This window comes from Canis lupus, chromosome X (genome assembly GCF_011100685.1).
Source record: "Canis lupus familiaris isolate Mischka breed German Shepherd chromosome X, alternate assembly UU_Cfam_GSD_1.0, whole genome shotgun sequence".
In the NCBI taxonomy this organism is placed as follows: domain Eukaryota; kingdom Metazoa; phylum Chordata; class Mammalia; order Carnivora; family Canidae; genus Canis; species Canis lupus.
The window spans coordinates 1,157,628-1,184,030 of record NC_049260.1 but is presented as its reverse complement, the minus strand read 5'-3'; the positions used below and the strand labels follow the sequence as shown (position 1 = coordinate 1,184,030).

Below are 26,403 nucleotides of genomic sequence, written 5' to 3'. Positions count from 1 at the left end.
CCAAGGCTGGTCAGGGGCAGATGGAGAGTGGGAATTGTGGACAAGAGCCTTTCTGGTGGTTTCCATGGGAGGGTGAGCAGGCTTAGGATTGGCTGCTATGAACACTCTCATCAACTCTAGGGCACAGGGGCTTCCTTAGCTGCCTGGCACCTGCCCTGGGGAGCTGAAGGCAGGTGCACCGTGGCTCAGGGAATGGCGGCCCCATAGAGATTGGGGTTGGGGTGTGGACTCTGGATGGCTTTGTATTTAAAATGTGAATCATGTGCTCTCAGGATTGGCTACTCTGTGAGGGACCGTCCATCCCTCCGGGGTCAGCACGACCCTAGCTGTCAAGGTACCAGAACTCAGAAAATCAACGTTGGACAGATGATAGATGTGATGCGAAGCCAATGGATCTGGGATATATTTTGAATTTTCCAGTTGAACCGAGCATGGCGGCAATGGGGGACAGTGAAGGGACACTAAGGGTTTTGCTCCAAGCAGTTAGGAAGATGAAGGTGGCATTTACTGAAATGCAATGGATGGTGGTCTTGATCTATGATGAGCTCATCTCAGATCCTTTACTTAATCTAGTCTGCAAAGACATATTTCCAGATAAGGTCCCCTTCCCAGGTTTGAGAGGTTGGAACATGGACATATCTTTTTGAGGACACAATTCAACCCACTACTGAGATCAAACAGTAAAAAACACAGAGCTGGTGGGGGAGAAGGGGCATTGAGCGATGTAGCAATTAGGAGTCTTTGCAGAGTGAATATTCATCCCGATTTCCATAAATCCTAACCAGTCCCATTTTGCTCCTTTGACCTCTGGCAAAGGTGATGATATTTTCAGTGCTTCTCACATATCAGCATTGACTTCCTGGCACCTTCCAGGGATCGCAGTGTGATCCACCAGGGGTATTAAGTCAGACTAAGTGGATTACAGAACAGCCCTGGGAACATCGAGCTCCTCTGTGTTTTCACGTGTCCTAGTTATTTTCGTAGAGCCAGCTCCCACCTTATTCCAAACTCATGGGGAGCCTCCTCGAGCTGGTGACACCTGTCACATGTCATCTCATCGCTGGAGCAGAAGAATCCACCGCGAATTACAACCACCCACTCTTTGCCGACCGGCCTCCCAGCCAGGGCTGAGTCACCTCGGATCCAGGCGAGAGTCAGAATAGACAAGACTGGCTGGACGTCAACAAGGATTAGCAGGGAAACACAGACGTGTGTCTCGTCTTTGTCCGTGTCCCGTGTCCATGGTCGGCCATGACAGCTACATGTCTTGGGATGTGGTCTCATCTGGTGGCTCCCACTGCGGGGTTCCTGGACCAGTGGTATCCAACACCCGCTGGGGATGTCTGAGAAATGCCACTTCTTAAACCGCACCCCCGACCTGCGTGATGCATGAAACTCTCGAGATGAACCCCCCTGACCTGCCTTTAGAAAACCACCGGCCTCTGTCTCATGTGTTCCTCCGGCAAGAGCACAATGTCTACTGACTGTCATCGATATTGGACGCATCCCGAGGCTTTGCATATATGGAACCTTGTAAATGAACCCCCCCAAACCCCAAAAAAGCTAATTTGAACCCTCTAGGCACTCGTGACAAAATGGGTACAAGAGAAAACAACATTCCCTCCTTACTCCTTATTGTGTTTCTCTGGAAACACAACCTGTTTTTGTTTGCTGAAAGGCAATTAACCTTGTTGCCCAATAAATGTTACCGCAGATGTCTGACATAATCAGGATGCATTATCCATAACAAAATGCTCTTTATTGAGAAAATCCGCGGGGAATTGCAGAGAAAGGGGCAGAGACTGAGGCTTGGTGCCTCCAGATTAAACTGTCCGACTGAGTGACAAGACAAGCATCTAAAGTAGCTGAGAAGGTTTCACTTAAAAAAAAAAAAAAAAAGGAAAATAAATAAATAAATAATAAATAAATAAATGGCAGCCCGGGTGGCTCAGCAGTTTAGTGCCGCCTTCCGCCCAGGGTATGATCCCAGGATCGAGTCCCATGTCGGGCTCCCTGCATGGAGCCTGCTTCTCCCTCTGCCTGTGTCTCTGCCTCTCTCTCTCTCTCTCTCTCTCTCCTTTCTGTGTATTCTCATGAATAAATAAATAAAATCTTAAAAAAATAAAATAAAAGCTGAGAACTCTGCACAATATTAAGAGCACTGCATTCTGTGACTCACATTTAGGGAGCTTTGGGTGTAAGTGCAAAGATGATGACAAAGTTAAATACGAGCGGACCGAATTTTCTAAGCAAATTCGGCACCAGAATTTGAAGTGGAAAAATTAAAGTTAAGGAACCAACACCTTAGAAAAAGTACTTAAGGGCAGCCCCGGTGGCGCAGCGGTTTAGTGCTGCCTGCAGCCCGGGGTATGATCCTGGAGACCCGGGATCGAGTCCCACGTTGGGCTCCCTGCGTGGAGCCTGCTTCTCCCTCTGCCTGTGTCTCTGCCTCTCTCTCACTCTCTCTGAATAAATAAATAAATAAATCTTTTAAAAAAAAGTACCTAAACCCAAATTGCGGTGTAGTTTATGATGGTAGCTCCTGGTCCAGTGCAGGACCCTGTGGTTCTCTGGGATGTGATAGGGATGGTGTGCGCTAAAGGATTTGTGCCCAAGACCGGTTGAGCATTCCTGAGAGGTCACCTCTAACCTCTTGGGATGTCCTGCCTCAGTTTACCTGGGGGCCTTGGGACATGCCCTGTAGCTTATGCTAACACTTATGGTGTGGTTCCTGGGCCACGTGCTATCAGCCTGACCCTCCTGGAGGGACTGGAGATGAAGGTCCATCGTGCAGGTGGTCAGCCACACGTACATCGCTGATACCCGCAAAAATCACAACTCAGGTGAGCCTCCCTGCTTGGCAGCATTCCACGTATGTGGTCATACATCGCAGCCTGGAGAATTAGACGCGTCATCAGTGCACAGTGATAACAGGGATACGGGTGTAGGGACGTCTGCGTCATCACCTTTGGCCAAATCGCCTGGAAGTCAAAGCACTTTCTGTGGCTCTACCATGTTGGAGATCTGAAAAAAAGTTTGCTGTTGAATATTTTTGCTGGATTTCAAAGGAGGAAGATCCCAGCACCTTTGCCAATGCATAAAATCGAGACTCCGGCGACTTGGGGCTGCACCAGGGTAGGCTGTTACCAAGTGGTGGTCATGCCCCAGAGACAGGCGGCCAGCTGGCAAACACAAATTGCATTTCACATGCACACAGTGGCTGTTGCTTCTTTTGTGCTCGTGTGTGAGGCTCCAAGTGTTTGGCGTCATCTGTTTACCCAAAGTCCTGGCTAACACTGGACGGCTAATCCCCACACGCTGTCACCTAGCCAATGCCTAATTTGGCCAATTAGCAACCTAATTTAAAAAGCGCCGTGAAAACACCACTGCAATGCTATATTGCCTTTGCCCGTCTCCCTCCTTCCTGGTACATTTCTCCAGAGAACTTTGTATTCAGCACCTTTCCTTTGGCATGAGCAGCGTGCTCCCCGGAGCCTCGTTATGGATGCCTTCCATCCATCAGTCTGTTCTTCTCTCTGCCTTTCACGACGTCTTGCTTGTCACCTCCCCTGACAATCCATCGTCCTCGTAACTAAGAAAAACAGGAATTTCAGGGTGAAGGAAGTAGTTACTGAGCACTTAGTATACGTTGGGTGTCATGCTAAGAATTTTGCACAGCTTGCTCCTAGAACGTCGCAGAGGTGGGTACTATTCTTGGCTCCCTTTTGCACATGAGAAAACCAGGTTAATGGGCCCAGCTTCTAAATGTGGAAGCCTGGACCCCAACTCATGGTTGGACAGCTCCATGAGCGTCTCCTCCCATCTTCTGACCCCTCCATCATCACCTTGGGGACCTTTGGTGGCGTTTCTTCTACCTCCTGCATAATCACCAGACACTTTAGAGATGTTTAGAATGCCCCATACTGTGTCCTTCCCTCCTCTCTCTGCTTCATACCAGGGCTTCCCATTTTTCCTCTCTCGTTGACTCCAAGACTACACTTCTGCAATCAAAATGGCGCCCTCTCAGCTCATCATGTGTGAACTGCCTCTTGCCCTTGGGTTTTTGTGCCTTCTGTCTCTGTTGTGGCTGGATGTGTCCCTGGTATGAAGGAGAACTTTTTTCTCTGGGACAACGGGCTCTAAGAGCTGGTCGCTGTGAGTTCCACAGCTTACTGAGGATGTTGTTCATAGAAGATGGACGCGAGGCATTTGCTTGGTAGACCAGAAGAACGGCAGCGCAGGAAAACAAAACGAAACAAAAAAACTGAAGGCAGCTTCCTTCGGGTCTGGAATTTGAAAGTCATTTAATGCCATTAGAAGGGTGAAATGTCAAGAATCAGAGCCAGTGTAATCTGTTTATATAACGAAAGAATTATGGTATCCCCGGATTGTTTGCAGCTTCCTAGGTTTACATTTCAAGTGATCCAGTCAGTAGTCGTGAGCGGCGGTCAAGGCAGGCTGGGCTGATTCCAGCTTTCAGTAGATTCTCCACCCACAATTAATATTCCAAATGCAGGGAGGGTGTCCCTGTATCCACCTGTCCATCCTGGTCATTGTTGGTGAGGTGAGCAAGGCGTCTGCATCCAGATTCCACAACCAGATTCCACAACCTTAAATGAAGCGTGAGCTCACACATTCACCGGGCATAAGCGTGGGGCACCATACATACCTGCAGGTGCTCTGTTGGAAGAACACGGTGCACCCTTAGTTTCTTTCCTTATTAGAGCATGAGGGATGGGAAGGGAGGAATGTGTTGCAATTGGCATCCCTAAGTGGAACTCACCCTCCTTTGTGCAGATCTCCATCTCTCAGATGACTCATGCTCTACAGTCACCACTTCGGAGGTCACGGAAAGAGAATAGACTTCTAGGGACATAGTGGGCATGGGGGTCCCTCATGATACCACCTAAGGATTTTGAGCCTGAAAATCCATTTGTTCTAAAGATTTTATTTATTTATTCATGAGAGACACACAGAGAGAGACAGAGACGCAGGCAGAGGGAGAAGCGGGCTCCCTGTAGGGAACCTGATGCAGAACTCAATCCCAGGACCCCAGGATCACGCCCTGAGCCAAAGGCAGATGCTCAACCACCAAGCCACCTGGGCGTCCCTGAAAACCCATCTTGTTATGATTTGTTCACCTGTAAATCAATCCAAGGATGTTTTCACGGAGCCCTGACTGTGGGAGATATGGGGTGATGTGTCTTCCGACTTGTGCTTTTCTCTAGCATACACCTGAGTAGCATCCCTGTGGCTGGATATGGCAGCGTCTACTTACAGAGTCAGCGTCTGTCACTGTGAGGACCCATCATGGATCATCATTAACTTTAAATTAGAAACAGGTGTACAAGCAGGTTCTAAAGATAAATAGGATGAATGTAGGAAGCAAGCCGCGAGCTGGCGTATGGCCTCCCGGCTGGAGAGATCCATGACCCAGAAAGGCAAGGAGCTGATGGTCAGCACTTTGGAGCGCTTGGCACCCACAGGGTTACTTAGCCCTGAGCCTTGACAAGAAAGAGATTTAAAAACATCCTTGATAGCTTCCACGCCGTGTCAGCTGAACACGCCGGAGCAGACACAAGACCCGACATGCACACCGTCCCGTGCTTGCAGCGTGGCTGGAAACGGGGGAGGCCAAAATATATCCTCGTGTCTCAGTGGTGGAAGCACTTACAACAGTAAGTGTTTGGCATGATTCCAGCGCTCCCGTGCTGGGTTTGCCAAACAGCTCTACGAGTGATGACAATCAGGTTTAGCGTCGAGGCTAATGCTTACAGGCCATTTGCTAGATCGGAGACACTGCACCGTGTCCTTGGTTGGCACACGGTGTCGTTTACAGCTCACGTGAGCCTGCACCCTGACACAAAAGGAAGGTATTATGCTAATCTGCAGATGATTACCTTGCCAGAGAGCAAAGGTTTGTCCCTCCAAAATGCACATGTGGAAACCTAACTGCGAGTATGTTGGCCTTAGGAGATGGGTCTTTGGGAGGTAATTAGCGTTAGGCGAGATCATGAGAGTGGGACCCCCACGATGGGATTGGTGTCCTTGTAAGACGGGACTTCAGAGAACTTATTCTCTCTTTCCCTTTTGCTATGTGAGGACAGAACAAGATGGCGGCTATTGACAAGCCAAGAAGACTGGTCTACCAGGCTCCAGCCACATGGGCAGCCTCATTCCAGACCTCCAGCCTCCAGCCTTCTCATCTTTACGTGGTGTAGTCTGTGATGCTCTGTTATGGCAGCCCAGCAGAGTGATACAACCCCATAGCTCGAAGACATGGAGGGACCTGCCCAAAGTTGCCCAACCAACAAGTGCCTTGGAGGTGGAATAGGACTCAGGTAGTCACGTTCCGAAGCTACTCAGTGATGGGGCTCTTCTCCCTTCCTAGAGATGGACCACATACTTCTAGGAACATGTGCCCTGAATATGAATAGGTGCCTTTGAGAACCTCCTGGAGATGCTCTTGAACCAAGTGAGGGTAGAATCTTGCTGGTGGCTTTTGTCTCCCATTAACTTTTATGTCTCTCCAGCTATGGAGAGGAGGAACCTCTTAGGCCAGGAAGAAGCTTTACAAATGAGAGATATGAGCATCTCTCTCCAGGTGAGAGCTGTGAATCTCAGAAATGGGGGGTCTTCCAGTGACTGCTCTGCTATGTAGTTTGGTGGTTGCCTCTCTGTCCTCATAGGAAAAAAGAAAAACAAAAACAAGAGATTAAAAATCTAAAAACCAAATCTTCCTAGGTCCTCCGAGAATGGCAATCACATGACCAACTGCTGTCCTGAAACCTGGAGGGAAGCGCGCGCGCGCGCGCCCACACACACACACACACACACACACACACAGGTGCATGTTGGTGGATGCCGAGAATCGCAAGTTAACAGGAGCAGAAACTCCCAGGGGGAGGTGGGAACGCTTGCAGGGTGATTGATGAGCTTCTGGAGTCTGAGTCTGGACAAGCCTAAGAATTTGGAACCCCAGGGACCCAGTTTGGTCCAGGTGGCTGGGGCTGCACTTTTCGGGAGCTCCCCCTGCAGGAGCGCCACCTCCTTCTAATGATGACTATTGGAGAAATACTCAATCCTGTAGTGGGAGGGGGATGGTAACCATTTTGGAGAATGTCCAGAGAATTCTGTCCCCTCCTGTGCTCATGGGAAACTGTTTCGCCAGTGCCTCAGTGGTCTGTGGAGAGTGACATACTCAGTCTGGAATTTCAGAGATACTTTGTGTGGGTGAGTGAAGGTGATAGTGTTTTCTTAGCACCTTCCGTCAAGGTGGCTAGCAAGGCCACACAGGTGGCCTGTGTGGTCCAGGAAGCATCACCTTGTTCTAAGGTGGTGGCTTCCCTGGTCACCATGTCCAGACATCCTCGCGCTGTGGGGCACGGGTGCCAACGAGGACCACGCCAGACCGTCTGGTTGGAGGAGCCCAAGGAGGGGACACGTTCAGGCCCGCTAACCGGGATCTCACCATCCACAGGCGTTCTGGGTTGAATTGTGTCCCCAGAATTCATAAGTAGGAGATGCCAGCTCCCAGGACCTCAGAATAGAACTGTATTTGGGTATAGGGCCTGGAAAGAGGGGATTTTTAAAAATTTTTTTTAAGATTTGATTTATTCATTCATGAGAGACACAGAGAGAGAGAGAGGCAGAGAGAGAAGCAGGCTCCATGCAGGGAGCCTGATGTGGGACTCCATCCTGGGTCTCCAGGATCACGCCCTGGGCTGGAGGCAGGCACCAAACCACTGAGCCACCCAGGGGTCCCCTGGAAAGAGGGGATTAAGGCAAAACAAGGTCAATACGGTGGGATCTGATCCCATAGGACTGGGGTCCTTGTAAGAAGAGCTGAGGATACAGACATGCAGGGAGGGATGACCACGTGAGGACATGGGGAGAAGACTGCGTTTACACACCTAGGAGAAAGGCCTCAGGAGGAACCAGTCTTGGCCTCACCTGGATCTCAGACTCCCAGCCTCCAGGACCAGGAGGGAACAAATGTGTGCTGTTTAAGCCTCCCTGTTCACATTGCTATTACTGCGGACCTCATGAACTCATACAACAGGAAATCCAAACATTGTTCTCTGAAGAATATTACTGCTAAAATCATTACCATCTGGGTATCTTTAAATTGGCAAGAAAAAGGCAATTCAGATAGGCTGCAGGCAGAAAGAAAAAAAAATCTAAAAAAAATCCCCAAAAAAACACAACAAACCAAAAGTGATTAGCTGGAATCAAATATTGTGACAAAACGCAAACATTTTAAGTCTGCACCTTAAGAACGTTGGCAGGCCCTTACAAAATAAGGAGAGCCGACATTAATTTGTAAAAAGATAACCGGGACTTTCTTTACTTTTTTTTTTTTTTCTTAACAGAATATTTTATTAACCTGTAGTGCACGTTGACTGTTTGGATCTGACACCGAAGAAAAAGACCATGCGATCCCCCTCGTTTTGTGTGTGTGTGTCCATTGGTCTGCAGACGCCATGTCATCTTTCTAAATTGTTTGCTTTGCAAGTACTTCAAAGATAATCCCAGAGAAAGGACAGTCCGTGCCTCCCAGGAAGGAAATGCAGAAATGGGAGAGACCTGTGGGGAATTTCCACCTCCTGGCACAACAGACGCGCCCATTCACACACTTAACCTCAGTGAGAACACCGTGTCTGTGTTTCGCGATGTTCCTTCCCGGAGCTTGTATGTCGCCCACACGCATCATTCCCCAGCCAGAGATGCCAGTTGACCTCCAGCAAACCCGGTGGCGTGCAGATGCGCCTTCTGATTTTATGGAATTTGTAGACAGTGTCATTTCCAGGCTGGTGGCTAGATGTGAAGTCATTTTGCCAGACTTCCGTATTTCCGGCGTCTCAAGCTAAATAAAGGTTTGTTTGAAGCCGATGATGGGGTTACGTTAATGTGCTAATGATTTTTGTTTTGCTACTTGAAAAATTTCTGTGACTACATAAATGATATGCAACTTTATATTATTTACTTTATATATTTGTATTATATATAAATATAATAATATACAACGTAACATAATGTAACAATACGTAGTATATATTACATGGTATGTATATTACATATTACATACTATGTATTTATTATATTCATATACTATTTATTTTGTATCTTTATATTATATATGATATATACCACAATAAATATAATCTACAAATATAAATATAGCATATACAAGGGGCACTTGGGTGGCTCAGTCACTTAAGCGTCTAACTCTTGGTTTCTGCTAAGGTCATGATATCAGGGTCGTGGGATTGAGCCCTGCGTCACGCTCCGCACACAGCACAGAATCTGCTTGTCTGTCTCCCGTCCTTCTGCACCTTTCCCAATCCACATACTATCTCTCAAATAAATAAATGAAATATAGCAAAAAAGTTCTACATTTAACATATAATAATATAGAGAGCCTTTGGTGTGGCAGGTGTCTGTGGCACTACATTTAAAAACAGTTCAGATCACCCGATATTCCTATTGACATGTGCTCTGACTGGTGCATGAATCTGAGAGCATAATAGAGCAGTACTGAGATTTTTTTCAGGGTGCTTTGAGGATGAGCGTGCACCCCAAAGTGCTGGGCAACAGCACCCAGTTCAGCCTGGGTTTCTTTGCCCTTGCACGGTGATGAACACCTTTTGCATTAGCTTGCCGCAAAGCTCACGGCAGTTCCAGCACCCCGGCCAGACTTCGTTGTCATCTGTGAGCATGTCTCAGCCATGCGTTGCAGAGGATAAACCATTTCTGGGGAGAAAAATGAAACAGATAAAAGTCCCCTGCACAAAAGTCGTCCACCATTGGGCAACACTGTGGTCCTTTTGGAGGAAAAAGAAAACTGCGTTCCACGTCCTGATGGCGCGTGTCATTCGGGAAGGTTTGAGAGTGTTGATGAACAGGTCCTGCCAAATCCTAATGTGTGCTTTATGGCCACGGGAGGGAAATGATGCGGAAAATCGATGTGGCACCCCAACAAAATGACAGTCATTACTGTGCAGATGCTGGGACCTCATTCCCAGATCTGATCATCAGGCCCCCGGTTGTGCTGCTGACGGACGCAGGGCAAGGCATTTGGCTCAGGATGAGAAGTGCCGTAATTTCCAAGAGGCACAAATAATACTGCGATGCTTTCATCTTCCCCTTGATGGGATGCGTAACAGCTTCAGGGACAACAATTTGGGAGGCAGTACTCACTCTACGCCACCTCCTTCATGAAATATTCATAAAGTAAACACAGAACACCAGGCACCATCATGTCTTGTTTGTCTGCAAGTCGGTGGGGAGAGAGTGTAGCCGAAAATGAACAACACAACAGAGCAAAATGATTTCCTGTTCTTGGGTAGCAAAAAAACAAACAAACAATGAAGACCTATTATGGGAATGATTCTTTATGTCTGTTTTTATGAACTAAGACTGGGGAATTTTGAAAAATGGAACCATGATAGGCCAGAGGGTATATTTATGGACGTGATAAATTCTGGAGTTCCCCATCACGCCCAAAGAATTTTAAAAATCCTGACATATTTAGAATGTTTCATTGTGTCCCCTGTGTCTGAAAACTTGATTAATGGTGTCATCAACTCATTTAGAGATGTTCAGAATCTGCATGTCTTCAGGGGAGCTGTTTAAGAGAAGGGAGGAAGGGTAGAAAGAGGAAGATAGGGAAGTAGAGAGGGAAGGAAGGTAGGTGGGAAGGAAGGAGGGAGGGAGAGAGGGAAGGAGAGGAGGGAGGGAGGGAGGGAAGGAAGGAAGGAAGGAAGGAAGGAAGGAAGGAAGGAAGGAAGGAAGGAATTAGGTAGGGAAGGAAGGAAGGTGGAAGAGAGGAAAAGAAGGAAGGAAAGGAGGGAGGAAGAGAGGGAAGAAGGAAAGGGAAGGAAGGTGGGAGGGAGGGAGGAAAGGAGGAAGGAAGAAAGGAGAAAAGGAGAGGATGGACAGAAGAAAGGAAGGTGGAGGGAGGAAAAGAGGAAGGAAGGAAGCATAGAGAGAGAAAGGGGAAGGAGAGAAGGAAGGAGGAAAGAAGAGGAAGGGAAGGAAGGAAGGAAGATGGGAGGGAGGAAAGGAGCAAGGAGGGAAGCAAGGAAGGAAAGAAGGAAGGAAGGAGGGCAGGAGGAAGGAAGGAGGACCCCAGTCCTACAAGTACAGGGAGCTGAATTTCACCTACAACCCAAATGAGGCTGGAACAGGATCTTGGTTCCAGCTGAGACCCCAGCCCCATCTGACCACCTCCTGAGACCCTGAGCCGAGGCCCCACACTCCCCTGCCCAGACTTTCCGTTCAAGGAATGGGGACATAATACGTGGGTGTCATTTCAAGCCAGTTCCTGCGGGATGTGTTGTTACGCAGCATAGCTAGCTGCTGCAGCTGGCCCCTCGAGCCCTCTAGTCCCGGCTAGGGGGAGGATGGTCCTGTATGTGTATCTGTATTCCCCGGGTTCCAGCTGTCCATCTGCTGTCTACACCCAAGTATCCACACTCCCTTCTCACCAGCGAGCAAGGACGGGGGAGCCTGAGAGCCACCGAGGAGGTCAGATACTCAGATAGCAATTCCCTGCATGTCCTAAAACCTGCCTCATGTACAAACATCTCGTTGTCCTCCCCTGTGGCTGGTGCTTGTCCTTTTTCTACCTGTTTTGCAAGCACGTCTGGCTGACCCTTAATATCGCCATTTAGCATGCTGGTTACGTAGGCACAGGAGGGTGTTTATTGGGATCCAATTTTTCCCCATTTCTGGCCACCAAGAGATTCCCTTGAAGCATTTGAATTTTTTTTTTTTTTATGACTGGGGTATTTATGGACAGACCTGTGTATTTCAGGTCAGCCAAGGTGATTTCTTTCTAAGTGTACAGCGTGATGGCTTCATATACGTACATTGAGGTGATCACCCTATTTGATTCAGTTGACACATTGATCACGTCACATAGCTCCCACTTGGTGTGTGCAGTGAGCACACTTACGATCTCCACGCAGTAAATTCGAGTATATGATTCAGTCCTGTTAACTATCCTCGCCGTGCTGTACGTTCGATCCTGAGAACTTGGAGCTAAAACATCATGCCCTAGGACCAACATCTCCTCGTTCCCCGTCCCTAAAACCCAGGCATCCGCCATTTTGTGTTCCTGTGGGTTTGACTTTTTTTAGATTGCGCACGTTAGTGAGATCATGCAGTCCTTGTGTTTCTCTGCCTGACTTCTCTCACTGGGCATGATGCCCTCGAGGTCCATCCACGTTGTGACAAATGCCTGAATCTTCTGTTTGAAGGCGGAGTCATGTTGTGTTGGGTGGATGGACCATCTGTTCTTCATCCATCCATCCATCCATGGGTGCTTGGGTTCCTTCCACGTCTTGGCCGCCATGAGTAACGCTGCCCTGAGCACATCTCTTAACTCTCCTGCTTTCATTTCCATCAGATGTATACCCAGAAGTGGCATTGCTGGGTTGTATAGCAGTTGCATTTGTCACTTTTTGAGGACCCTCCATACTGTTTTCCAGAGTGGCCGCACCCATTTGCATTCCCACTCACAGGGCACAAGGGCTCCCCTTTATCCACGTGCTGGCCAACACCTGTGACTTCTTGTCTTTTTGATGGTGGGCATACTAACAGGTGCGAGGTCACCTCTCCTTGTGGTTTCCATTTGCGTCTCCTCCATGGTTGGTTACATAGACCCTGGCATGGGATCTAAGCTGGGAAGTCCCCCTTAGGAATTAAGTTTTAAGAGGCACGCCATGCTGAACCACCAGGCGCGGAGCAACACCCACACTGCACCTGCATTGATGAGCAACCCGTGAGCATCAGGGCCGGGCTGAAGTTTGCCTCCTGTGCGGCCCCATTGGTGCATAAAGCAAATTAGATTCACAGGACAACAGTTCCCCTCCTCGGAGAAGGAATTTTTTCCCCCGAGCTGTTTAGAAGCCCGTTTCCATGCGACACGCTGAGTGCCTCCTAATCGGCTGGTCTATATGTTGGTTCCAAGCTGCTCTTTTCTCTTTGTGTTGAAAGCACTTTGGGGGCACCTGCTGTTTGTCTGGGGGCAGATCAAGGGTGTTCTGACAATTTCCACTTCCCTAATATTCATAGTCTGTGCTTTGAAATTCCACGCATCTCGACATGAGTGCGTGCCGAAGCCATGACTTGGGTTGCTGTGATTGGGTATTTGGGGTGGTGGCTGTTGCTGTTTCAAACTTGAGCTGCTTGGGTTTGAATTTGTAGGGCCTTACAGTGCTGGCTGGGTGGGCCAGGTATCTCTAGAGAGAGAAAACCAGTCAGGGACACCAGGACAAGGGGGTTCCCCTGGGGGTGGCATGGGCACATGTGTGTGCACAAGGACAGTATCGCTCTGTAGGGCAGACTCTCTGAGAAGTTGTTCTTGGTAAGGATGAGCCGACACTTGACCGGGCCCAGAAGGGCGACAGGTTGTCCTTTCAAGCTGCTTCGAAGGCAGCGTTTGGTGTCTGTGACGTCTTTGGTTAAGGAATGGGCGTCTTGCATACAGAAGGCTGGGCAGGTGAGCCAGCAGCATCTCCCTGAGCAGGAAAATGAGGCCGGGCTCCAGCTGCCATGTCCACCGGGCGCAGGGCCCCAGGTCTCGGACGCTGGGTCGTGGTGCTTGAGTCCTTGCAGGAGGCCCAACCAGACAGGACAGTGCACCCTGTGTGTCAGAAACAGGCCGGATGGCGCAGCATGTGGGGCTGCCCGCTGTGCGAGCAGCTGTCTGGGAGAGGCAGTGAGGGACCGAGGGCCTCAGCAGGGCCTGGCCTCTGGGTTGGGCGTCCAGGCAAATGCACCGGCCGCGTTCCAGTGGCTGCCAAGGCCTGGCGCCATTCTCTGGGCGGATGCTGTTGGCGCACCTGCCTCTCCTCCCAGGCCTTCCCTCGCTGCACACTGGGCCCCAGCGTCAGCACTGCTCGCCGGGGCTCGGAGCCCCACAGAGGCACCGACATGCTCCATGCTTCACGCACCGTGCTCCCTCCCCGCGCCCCTGGCCGTCTGCCTTCTGTCTCTCTCTCTGACTACGTCTGTGTCTGTCTCCCTTTATCTCTGTCTATCCCTATCTCTGTGTGTCTCTGTCTCTGTGTCTACCTTTCTATGTCTCTCTGTATCTGTCTCTTTGTATCTCTTTGTCTTTGTGTCTATCTCTACTCTCTCCATGTGTCTGTCTGTCTCTCTCTGACTGTCTCTCTGTGCCATTTCTCTGTCTCTGTTTCTCCCCATCTCTATTTCCATGTGTCTCTGTTCCTGTCTCTCTCTGACTGTGTCTGTGCTTTCTCTGTCTCTGCTTGTGTCTTTTTATCTCTGTGCATTTGTCCATCTCTATGTCTCTGTCTCCCTGTGTCTCTGTGTCTGTCTCTCTGTGCTATCTCTCTGTCTCCCTGAGTCTCTGTGCCTGCATGTCTGTCTTTCTGTGGTATCTATCTGTCTCTTCCTCTGTGTGTCTCTGGGTCTGTCTCTGAGCATCTCTGCCATTTCTCTGTCTCTCAGTCTCTGTCTCCATGTGTCTCTGCGTCTCTCTCTGACTCTCTGTGTGCCATTTGCCCGACTCTCTGTGTCTCTGTGCTGCTTCTCCCTGTCTCTTCAGCGGTCTACTCTTGCACACACACACACACACACACACACACCATACCCCCTGCCCCAGGGTATTTAGGGGACGGCCCAAGGGCACTGAACACCTAGAGGGCGGGATTGCCCGCCCCACGGAGGAGCGCAGAGTGCGTGTCAACAGCCAGGTGCCACCGTGCTTCACCTCTGTCCTCCGCAGAGACAGAGGTGCAGGGGGGGGGGTAGAGGGGGTCAGGGGTGGTGGGGACCTCCCCTCCTTGTGGGCGGACCCCGGCACTTCAGGGGCCCTGTTCCTTACCCCTGGCAGGGAGGGGGACACTGCGTCCCACAGCTGCTCCCCTGCCCCGGGGTGTGCCTGAAGCGGGTGCAGCAGCTCCCGGGGGTCGGTCTGGGGTCCGTGGTCAGCTATGGGTGTCACACCCGCGGGCACAGGTGTACCCCGCCTCCTGTTTGCACTCGGGGAGCAGGACATGGCCTCTTCCTGGGGGGATCCATCATTAAACAGATAACCTCTCTGGGAACGACCTTCTGCTCTTTTCCCTCCTCTTGGACGCACGGGCTTTTCTTTAACCCAAAGGGTTTTTAATTTACGTTTGTGTTCGCGGCATTTTCATCTGTGTGGGTAGATGTTACCAGCGCGTCGGGTGCTCTCCAGTTTCTGTCTCCTTGCCCTCCTGGTGCTACCTCTTTCCAGATTGTTCTATCAGAACCCTGCAAATGTCATCAAATGAATCAACTCAGCATTTTTGGGGGGGAGGGGCTGTGTGTGGAGTCAGGAGAGGTGGATTGTCTCTTTCAAAGTATAAAACAATTCGCTAAAATACCGTCACCGCCCACCCCCTCCTTTCCGGATGCCATACTTTTGTAATTTTTTATTGCTCTCATATTCGTCAGTCTGATTACTCCTAATTTCCTTGATTAGGCCATAATAATCAGTATTTTCACAGAAAAGCACTCATTTCCCTGAAATGATCATATTTCTGTTACCAATTTCACATACTAATATAGAGAGAAATAGGTGCCCATAATTATAAAATCTTCCTCATTACCAAAAAAAAAAAAAAAAGAAAAAAACAACAAAACCCACCACTCATTCCTATTTGTAAATTCGTTTTACAGTCTTGTCCAGTGTCTTATCCGCAGCCTTCTCTGGATCCTCCTCTCTTCTTGTCTGTCAGTCTGTCAAATGAGCAAAGATGGACCCTCGCGGAGCCTCCCGTAAGGATTGGGATTCTCTCGCCATCTCTCCCTGCGTGTGCAACAGTCGTTGACAAATACAGCTCGATGTTGTGCTACTCGGAACACCGTGTGGCTGGAAGTGACCTAGCACGACCATGGCGCACCATATTGATCGACCGTTGGGTCCACCGCTAATAATCCTCTGTGTCCCATTAACATCACAGTCTTGAGTTAGCCCTTCCCTATAGGAGCAGGGCCAGGCCTGCTTCCCATTGGCTTGTTTGATAACTTTTGGCCTTTTCATTGCTAATCTTTGCTTTTCAAAACTATGACCAACGTATCAAATTCACCTTCCACCCTGCCCCAATGGGATGCCGCCATATTGTTTTTGAATCAAGATCAATGGCCCAGGGCTCACACCTCCTTCTAGCATTTTCCTGGGTCTTCCAGTTTGTCCATGTGGACGACTGGTATACCTCATATTTGCCAGTCATATGTTTGACAGATAGGGTACTTCTGGTCCCCGAGGGGTACATTGAAGATTCTCAAAACATTTTATTTTATTTTATTTTTTTAAAGATTTTATTTATTTATTAGATACAGAGAGACAGAGAGAGAGGGAGGGAGAGGCAGAGACACAGGCAGAGGGAGAAGCAGGCTCCACACAGGGAGCCCGATATGGGACTCGATCCTATGACCCCAGGCCTGAGGGTGTGGGTGGGATGCAGATTTTAGGTGGATGTGCCGACTGAACCCGTAGCAAGTGTGACTCCCTGTGTCTTGTCGGAGCTCAGTCCTGGTGCTTCTACTTGACACGGGTGGGATGCCACGTGCTGCAGCTTGCCTTGTATGTTCCCGTTGTTACGGATGGACCCTGTGACAAGTCCTGGTCTGCAGTGGCTGCCTTTCCCTCCCCAACTGTGGAGCTTGGTTTAGGGGCTCATGTTCCCTAAACAATGCCAGCCCCCTCCAGCATGTGTTCCTGTTCCTGCGGCGCCAAGGGTGGGGGCAGGAGTTCCTGAATCAGCGTAGAAAAGCAGGTGTAGCCAAGCCCTTCAGGTGCCTCAGAAGGCAACGATCCCAAGGTGGAAAGGTGGCTCTCATGTTTCTGGCGAGCTGGGAACCCTTTTCTCCAGGGAGGGAAGAAGTGCCTCCTGACGTGACAGAGATGCACTACCAGTGGTCTGGCTCTGGAAGCTGACTGTGCCTGTCTACCAACCCTGTTACCAGGGGTTCTGGTTAGCAGAAGTAGTGTAGGTTTTCCCTCTTTAAAAAATCAATCAATCAATCAATCAATCAATCAATCAGTCTTCTCCTTGTGAATATACATCAGGGGGAAATTCGAATGGTGCCTCAGGAATGCGTATCCAGATGGCACGGTGTTCTAGACCAGCGCTTCCAAACCATCTGTGGCAAGACTCTCTCTTCCCAAACATGTCACAGACTGATACTGATGTAGACGGGTCAGACACGAATCACTAGAAGATTAAAATTTTAAAATATGCAAAAGTGGGGCCTCCGATTTCACTTTTTAAAAAATCATTGGATTCAGCAAGCATAAAATGACTATTGATTTTTGTTTTTTTTAAATATTCTAACCACTGTCCTCAACGTTGGGCTGTGTCTTACAGTAGACTGGTAACAATCCATTTGCAGGGTGGCACCCATCTGTAGATCTCACCCGGAAGGGCTTTGATCCAAAAGCATGTCCACCCCCCATTCCCACTATATTTCTTTACAGAAAATCTTGAAGACAGGTGCTTCCTCATCCTCACTGGCCATGTTACGTGGCACACATAAGCTTCGTACTTCACACTGAGAAGCTGGGGACTGTAGGTTATCTCAAAATGTCCCTTCGAAGTGAAAGCAAGTGTGTATGTTCCAAAAATATGTACCCTCCCGACCTAGTGCTTGTGGCTGACTCTCCTGTGTTGTGAATTTTTTTTTTAGATTTACTGTTTTATTTGAGAGAGAGAGTGCAGGGGGAGTGGCAGAGGGAGATGGAGAGAGAGAGAATCTCAATCAGACTCCTTGCTGAGTGTGGAGACCATCACGGGGCTTGAGATCATGATCTGAGCCATAATCACGAGTCAGTGTTTCTGTCCTTTTGCAGTGGAGTTTTTGTATTGCGACCTGGCGTCTCTGAGGTCCATCCGGCAGTTCGTCCAGAAGTTCAAGAAGAAGAAAATCCCTCTCCACGTCCTGGTCAATAATGGTGAGTCCTGGGGAAATCCAGACATTAACTCTGATACACACATGCATGCTGGCTGTCCCGTGAGAGGCGTCCTTGGGGAAAGCAGGATTTCCATGAAAGCTCATGAGAGCATGTGCTGTGGTCCCCACGGCTTTGCTTCATTGATGCATTCGGCTTCTGTCATTGGTATAATCAATTTGAGACGACGGTAAGCCTGATACGCGTTGTGTGGAGTTGATATTTTCACTGGCCCATGTGGGCTAAGGAGGAAGTTGTGTTATGAGTGTGTAAGGGTTGGGCATTTTCACAAATGTGACCTTATTAAATCCTCACCATGTCCCCATGGGCGTCATCAGCAGGCTGCATCCCCCAGTGTCTCTTGACTTCTGCCTTCAATCTGCCCACCTGTCCATCTTTAACACAAACCAGCCTTGACCCTGATCCCATCTTTCAGCCATATCCTGCTCTTTTTTTTTTTAAGATTTTATTTATTTATTCATCAGAGATAGAGAGAGAGAGAGAGAAGGAGAGACCCAGGCAGAGGGAGAAGCAGGCTCCATGCAGGGAGCCCAATGTAGGACTCAGTCCCGGGTCTCTAGAATCACGCCCTGGGCCGAAGGTAGGCGCTAAACCACTGAGCCACCCAGGGATTCATTCCCCCCATATCCAGCTCTTAAGAGCAACAGAGACAAGTTTGGTTTTTCACCTTCGTACCCAAGACATTCCTCTCTTCCTCTGCTACACCTGAAAGATGTCATAGAAGTTCACCCAAACCCTCCACAGGGAGGAGACAGCACCATTAACATGTCCAAATGGAATCCACATAGAACACCCAAACTACCGGAAATAAGGCGGAATGTCAGGCATCGCTTTCCATCTCAGAGACCACCTGGTTGTGCGTAGAGGAGATACATGGCATTATTAGTACAGTGAAAGGAATAGCCACAATCGGACACTACAGCTTCTTTCCAAAACACGTAAAACATTTGCTAAATCGTTCATCTGTTGGATGGCAGGGAAAACATTACCATGGGACCCCTGTGATTCCACTGAGCCTACTTGGATGATCCAGGCAAATTTCCCCAACTAAAGAGACTTAGTTGACTCTCTTCTCCAAAGTCCTTTTGCCACGGGAGGAACCACAGTGAGAAATCACAGGAATAACAATGTGGACATCTTCTGCGGGGAGGAGTGAATCTAAGTCTGTATCCTACGGCTGTTCCGCGTTAGTCCATTAATGGGGTTGGTGGGCAGGAAGTGGGTGCGGATATTCATGCTTCTGCCCAATGCATCTGTTTGATTGGAAATTCTCAGTGAAGGGAAAGACGCAGCGTATACAACCTAGAGGGTCCGACCCCACTGATTTCTTTATGTGTGAGGATGTGTGCACATATAGCTGTGATGTGCGAGTGCTGGACAAAGTCGTAACTAACACCACTTCCACTTACTTAGCCTGGGAGCAAACACTGCGTGCATGTTATTAGTACTGGGGCTACTCACTGAAAGGTTCAGAATGATTTTAATTTTACTTTCTTCACAGACCTTTTTAGATATTTTTCAAGGTTTCCCGAAATGAAGCGTACCTTAAATTTATTTGCAGAAATCAGTTATTTGGGATTTCTCCATGTTGGCGCCGGTGGGGGCTTCTTTTGTCAGGGCCTTTATCAGTATTATAAATGTTGAGAATTATAATAATATGAATCACCCAGTGTAGACACGAGCTGGCAGGACTGTGGGCATCCAGTCCAAGTATACGTCTTATGTCCTCAGTCTACATAGCACCCTCGGTAATTAGCGACCGGAGCACTTCATTATGGAGAAAGTTGACAACAGCGGGACGAAAGCTGTGTCTTGCGCTCAACAGGAATTTGAGACTTTACAGACAGATACACAACAAGACTCTGTTATATCATCAGTAGATGCTCCATAATTCACTCTCTGCCCTTCACTTTCAAGGTGATCCTGGTGGTCCTACCACAGCCCCTTGTTCTTTTCTGCAGATCGTAAACCAAGCACGTCTGGCTTATCTAACATCTCCCGGGACACAGCTGGAATGTGGGTCTGGAGAGGCTGGACCCTCTGCACGCCGTGTCCATTTTTCCTCTTCGGGGAATCCTATCCACATGTTGTTGTCACTTCAGCCCAGACTTTGTCCTACACACACACACACACACACACACACACACACACCTTCCTCTGTGCTTGGGACCTGTGTTTGCTGCTCCATGTCACAGACACATGGAGACACAACATGCTCAGGGATTTCACCCTGAGGTGAAAGGTGGCATTGGCCCTAAGACACAATCTCTTGATTTTCCTTGAAATTTCCTTGATTTCTCTTGACTTGACTTGCCTTGCCTTTTCCAGCTCCTAAAGGCTGTTGGCATTCCTTGGCTCATGGCCACTTCCCGATTCCATCTTCGAAGCCGGTGGGGTAGCATCTGCAGTTCCCCCTGTCTCTCTATGATGTTTGCTTCTGTCTGCGCATCACATTCTCTGACTCTGAGCCTCCCGTTTCCCTCTTGTGAGGACACTTGTGGTGACCTTGGACCACTAAGGTAATCCAGGACCATCCCCATCACAGGGGCCCACACCCAATCCCCATCTGCAAAGTCCCTTTATTCATCTAAGGACATACATTCACAGGCTCTAGAGATCAGGATGTGGACATCTTTGGGGATGCTATTTCGTCCACCACACTGGGTTTGGGATGTGGACGTGTTTGGGGGTGCCATCTACCCCGTATTCTTTCTCCCACATGGGGATCAACACATGGACATTAGTGGGGACATTATTCTGTCCACTGTGTGGGAACCGGGATGAGGACAATTGGGGGACATCATTCTATCTCCCACGTGGGTACCAGGATGTGGATGTTTCTGGGGACATTATTCTGTCTCCCATAAGGGGATTCAGGACGTGGATGTCTTTGGCGGGCGGGGTGGGGGGGTCATCATTCAACCCACCACACCCACCTTAGGAGAGCTCGGTATTTCACAGGCAGGAACATTAAGGTGATAAACAAGCACCGTTGACCTCCTGGAAATCATTCTCTAGCAAAGGAGACAGACACTCAACAGGCAATTATTCTGGGACATGGCTTATCCTAGAAGTGCCACCTGCGATATGACAATACGGTCACGTATAAATAATAGAAGAGTCTGCATCCCAAACATGATCTGTCTGGAAAGCCCTGGGCTTCTGAAGTAGGCATCCCATGGAACCCAAGATGGGAGTAGGGCCACAGGGACAAATGGCCCTGGGGCCAGCCAGGATGGTGCCAGTCAATATTGCAATGGATTCATCACCAGTGCAGTGTGCTCAGATTTACCTTGATTTATGGGAAGCAAAAGCATGTCTCCTGTGTCTCTCACCTTGGTTTGTGTGTGAGCATTCATTCTTGCTCTGTGCGTTGGGAATTCTGACTCAATATTCTTTTGGAGATATTTGGGAGGAGTCAACAGATGCAAACAGGTCTTTCAACCACAGGACTTGACAGAGAAGGAATGGTATGGTCCATGTCCAGGAGGGTCTGCAGAATTTCCCTGAAACTATTTGCCCAGGACCCTCCTCTATGATATCATCTTCTCCCGCCAAGGTGACTGGTTGAAAGGATGTGGGTTAATGGGACCCACTTCTGTTTAGCAGCTACATGCGTCCTGTCTCCTGGAAAACGGACCTGACTGTGCTCCACAAAGAGGACTCCCGGGGGCTAAGGGAAGCTAGAATTTGCGCTTTTGTCCTCTCTCTGTCTCTCTGTCTCTCTCTCTCTTTTATTTAATTCCTAAAGATAAGAGCTATCAAGATGTTGCAAATGTTAAGCACTTCAGAGAGGAATAGTGTTTGCATTTGCTAGTGTGATGAAAATAGAACCAGACTGCCTCTTTCTGGAAGCTCAGGATCCAAGCTGAGCATTTATCCAACACACGAAGAATCAATAGTATATCTCCTACAGGGCCGGCTCAGTATTTATAGCATATTCACATAAAAATTATACTTATCCCGTCTCCCATCTCCACACCTGATCAGGTTTGAAATCACTGCACAGAATTGATGTTTTATCCTTGTAGGACTTCTTCCCATACCTCTCATGGATGAATTGCCTGACATCAAGAATTCCTAAAAATAAATATGGCAGTGGTAACCCTTGAGAAATAGAATAACCGTGAGAAGTAAATGATTCTCACCTGGCCAGGTACATCCTGATGGAGTTTGCATCCACAGAAGACTACAGTTGAGTGAGGAGTAATGGTACCTGCTTCTTGGCAGACAGATGCCTGAGCCATTTTCCTATTTATGCACTTGGTGTTTCCTCTACAAAACAGGCTCTGCCATCATCTGGTCTCCCTTCCAGGAACACGGAAGGTGGTGAATCAGCACTGCGTGTGTGTGCGTCAATGGATTATTGGATCTGAATGTGTGTAGACCACTTCTCATCGATGCCTTCTGTTTGTTTTCCAATGTGTCTCTCCCTGTTTTCTGCCGTGTGATGGGTTTCCCTAGAACAGAAGGCACTTGGATGTTCCTCTGGTGGTGGGTGTTTGCAGGGCTGTTTGACATGATTTATTATATCCCAGAACTGCCAGAAGAGTAGGCTGGAGGCTGTGAATGTGCATTGCATCTCCTGCGTTGAACACCTTTGTTTTTTCCACATGCCCTTTGTGAGCTTCCAGGAAGTACGCTGAGTAAACATTGGTTTTCCAATTATCCAGATGCCCCGGAAGCATGTTCCCCAGAAGCTCTTCTGAAAACCACCTGGCCTCAGGTGTCCTCGATGGTGCAGATGGCGGATCCAAGTGGATGGTACTTTCCATCGAGATCCGTTGATCATTATGGAAACATCTCAGGAAATGATTGGATCCTTGCCATCGTCACGGCGTATGGGGTGGGTGATGCGTTTGCCTTTTATGGTAACGGGGAGAGTTATTCCACAATGGAAATGGGAATACGGAGCCTGGGCAAGCCATGGGGATCCATCCACATGATGTGTTCCCCGTTGTGTTCACATTGAAGAATTACTTTGGATACGCTTATTTGTGCCATCGATTTCGACATTTTCACTGGCTCACATGTGACTGTGCGTTCACTACCCCCGTGTCCCAGTCCCCATGCACCTGTGGGTTCATTGCCACCCATGTTGCCTGGAACGACAGATGTTCATCAACCTATAGATAGATCTTTCCCAGTGTCCTTTTGCAAGGCACATGCACAACTCCTTCCCTGTTCATGTTTTATGGGCAGAATCAGGACGCTCATTGCTCCCTTCCAGAATGTTCTACCCCGCCATCCCCCACATTTGCATATCCCTCTCCTGACTACCACGGTTGCCGGCTTCCAGGCATCTTTGGTTTTGCTTTCTGTGATGCCACTAATGCATATATCCATGGAATCCAAAGCTTGGACAGGGACAGTAGCTCTGAAGGTAGGGGTAGCAGTCATTCCCCAGAGTGGTGGTGGCATTTCTGAAATGTTCCTCGTGTTCTGGAGTGAGGAAGCCTTCATCTGGCCCATGTGCCACCAGACAGAAAGTGCTTTCTTCCTTCTCTTCTTTCTGCCTTTCTTGTTTTCTGCAAGGCACACGACACTCTCTCCTCTGCCACAGCACATGGTTCTGCATGCAGGTCCACTCACCAATCAAATGCATGGCTCAAAGAGCAGATTATTTTTTTTTGAGCATATTATTTTTATTGCTCCTTTTCCCGCTTTCCAGTTGGCAAAGGGAGATACCAAGGTCTCAGCAATGCTCAGTCTCAAGGGACAGCCCTCCGAAGCGCTCATGTGACAGCAATATCTCAAAAACACAAATGCACCTCCCTGGATGCACAGTTAAAATTCCTCCCTCAGCACGGAAGAGACGTTCCATAAATATTATCGTCTGAGATCAATGATGTTCTGCACAGGCAGGTGTCCGGGACATTTTGCCTTAGAATTAGAGATGAACGTGGAGTGTCTCAGTATGCGACATAATCGTGGATTATGAGTGTGCAGGGGATCCCAGACGGTTTTGGCTACAGCCTCCATGGTGCCGAGAAACCCCACCTCGCTTCCACGAGCCCGGGAATGGATTGGATACTCCAGGAGGTGACCAACTGTAGGCATGACAGTGATGTTCTCGCCACTCTTTAAAAGCACCCTTTTCCCCGATGACGCTGCTAAAACGCCAAAAATTTGCTCCAAAACCAGTTTATGATTTCTGGAGTAACCTTGAACTCGTTCTTTGCCCAGAGCATCATTATTGTCAAATTCTTAAGAGTGTGGATCAGTGAGTTTGGGCTATGATCTGTCACCAGAAACTTGTGTCAGACGAGGATTCATGCTGGCATTTCCCCTCGGGCTCGACAGTTACCCCACGCTTACTTGTCGGGGACATTATCATAGATAATCCATGATAGAAACAGAATGAGTCGGATATGGTAAGCCTTCGGGCGATTAGGCTCCGGTTGTCCTTCAGCTCCTGTGTGCGCTCACTGGACCGCTGACGTCCCCGAAACAAGTAGCACTAATGAATCCAGCGGTTCAGCGCAGGGGAGTGAAACCCAAGGTCCATCCATGCAGCTGCCCCAAGGGTCAGCAGAGCAGAGTCCCCTAGCTATTTTCTCTGCTACCATCTTGCAGGCACTCGAAGGCCATCACGAGGAAGAGAATAACCCACAATAGTTATTTATTTTATGACAGATTGTCTTTAACTAACCAGATGGAAGCCCTGGGACCTCACTGCAGGTTAGCACCCCAAAATTCAGAATAATCCTTAGTGAGCCCCATAACCCCCCACAGATGCCCCTATTCCATTATGTGGGGTTTTCCAATGAATTTGGATACTTGGAAGGCTGAGTTTGGTGACAAACCTTTGTCCCACGAGATGGGGCTCTCCAATGTGGAATTGGTAATGCATGCATGCAGACATATTGCAGGAATCAATAATAGGCATGCAGACATATTGCAGGAATCAATAATGGGCACGCACTGATATTCCAGGAATTAATAACTTATACATGCAGGGATATTCCATGAATTGATAATTTAGTCATGCACTGATATTCCAGGAACTGATCATTTATGCATGCAGTGATATGCCAGCAATTGATAATTTAGGTGTGCAGTAATACTGCAGAAAGTCCTAATTTAGGCATGCACGGGTATACCGGCAATCGATAATGGGCATACCCTGGTCTTCCAGGAATTGATCATGTAGTCACTCCGTGATATTCCAGGAACTGGTCATTTATGCATGCACTGATATTCCTCAAATTGGTAATTTACTCATGAAGCAATGTTCTAGGAATTGATAATTTCTTCATGCACGAATGTGCAGGAATTAATAACAGGCATGCGCCGGTATCGCAGCAGTTGGTAATTTAGGCATGCACTGATATTCTAGTAGCGACCACTGTGTTATTAATCACCCCCAATCCGAATGACTCAAAAATGAACATTTCTATTGCTTGCAATTTGGGGTGGGGGCAGAGGAATCTGGGCGGCTCTAGCTCTGGGTGTCCCTCGAGCTTCGATTTACATGACGGCTCACCCGGGGCTGGGTGTCCAGATGGCTTGCTTCAGTGCTGGGAGGTTGGTGCTGCCCAGCGCTCGGGCTCAGCGAGGACGGTTGACCAGATGACTGCCGTGAGTTCTCTCCAATGTGGCAGCCTCGGGGGCACCAGCCAGTCTTCTTCAGTGAAGCTGGTTCTCCCCAGAAGCAGCGTTCACAGGCAGGTAGGGCCTGCAGGGTCTTTCCTGACCAAGCCTTGGAAATGGTCCGGAATTGCCATCACTGCTGCCTTGTACTCAGCACAGAAAGCTGCACGAGGCGGCCAAGATCTGAGGGATGATGGGACACAGACTCTGTCTCCCGACCAAGCAGGAGTCAGAAACGTATGCAGGCTCATTTCCAGCTGCCTAGAGCTCGGGTCCTGTCCCAACCAGCCTCGCAGAAGCCGGGAGTTCGAGGTGAGCCAGGCTCCCCCGGCGAGGCATCTGCAGTCCCCTAGGCATGGACACAGCTCCCCTTATCTGGCATCATCACGAACAATATGATAACCAAGGAAATGACATCAGCAGGGAGGCGCTTACGTGTTCTCAAAATGCCAGACTTCACACCCGCTTGAAGGCTCGGGTGCCAGGTGCCCTTCGGGAATGCGTTCTTAGCTGACTTGAGGACCTGTGTATTTATTCTTAAATACACCTTTCACTGAATGTAGTCTAAGACCCCATGGGGCTTCGTTTGCGCGTGTATGTAGATCTCATCCCTGCGGGTCTGTGAGAGCTAAGCTCAGGGGATCCATTTTCAATCCACTGGATGGGTTTTCAGACGGCTGGGCCTTCCGGGAGGTGGCGGAAAGCACTTAGCATCGCAGAAGGTGTGTGTGTGGGATGCAGGCCACGGGCTCTCATTTCCACCTCTTTAAAGTGACTTACCTACCTTGCTGCACCCCAGACTCCATACTCCTGCCGTGATCCCCACAGCCCGGATCAGA

General features: G+C 48.9%; 1 protein-coding gene across 1 annotated transcript in view; it reads left to right on the top strand.

Annotated features, from left to right (window-relative positions):
- The window catches only part of DHRSX (dehydrogenase/reductase X-linked), a 138,048-nt gene that overhangs the window by 85,234 nt on the left and 26,411 nt on the right, over positions 1-26,403 (top strand). Inside the window, exon 4 of the mRNA XM_038586722.1 lies at positions 17,852-17,953. Within this exon, the coding sequence (XP_038442650.1) occupies positions 17,852-17,953 (102 nt within the window). The remainder of the gene's footprint in view (positions 1-17,851; positions 17,954-26,403) is intronic.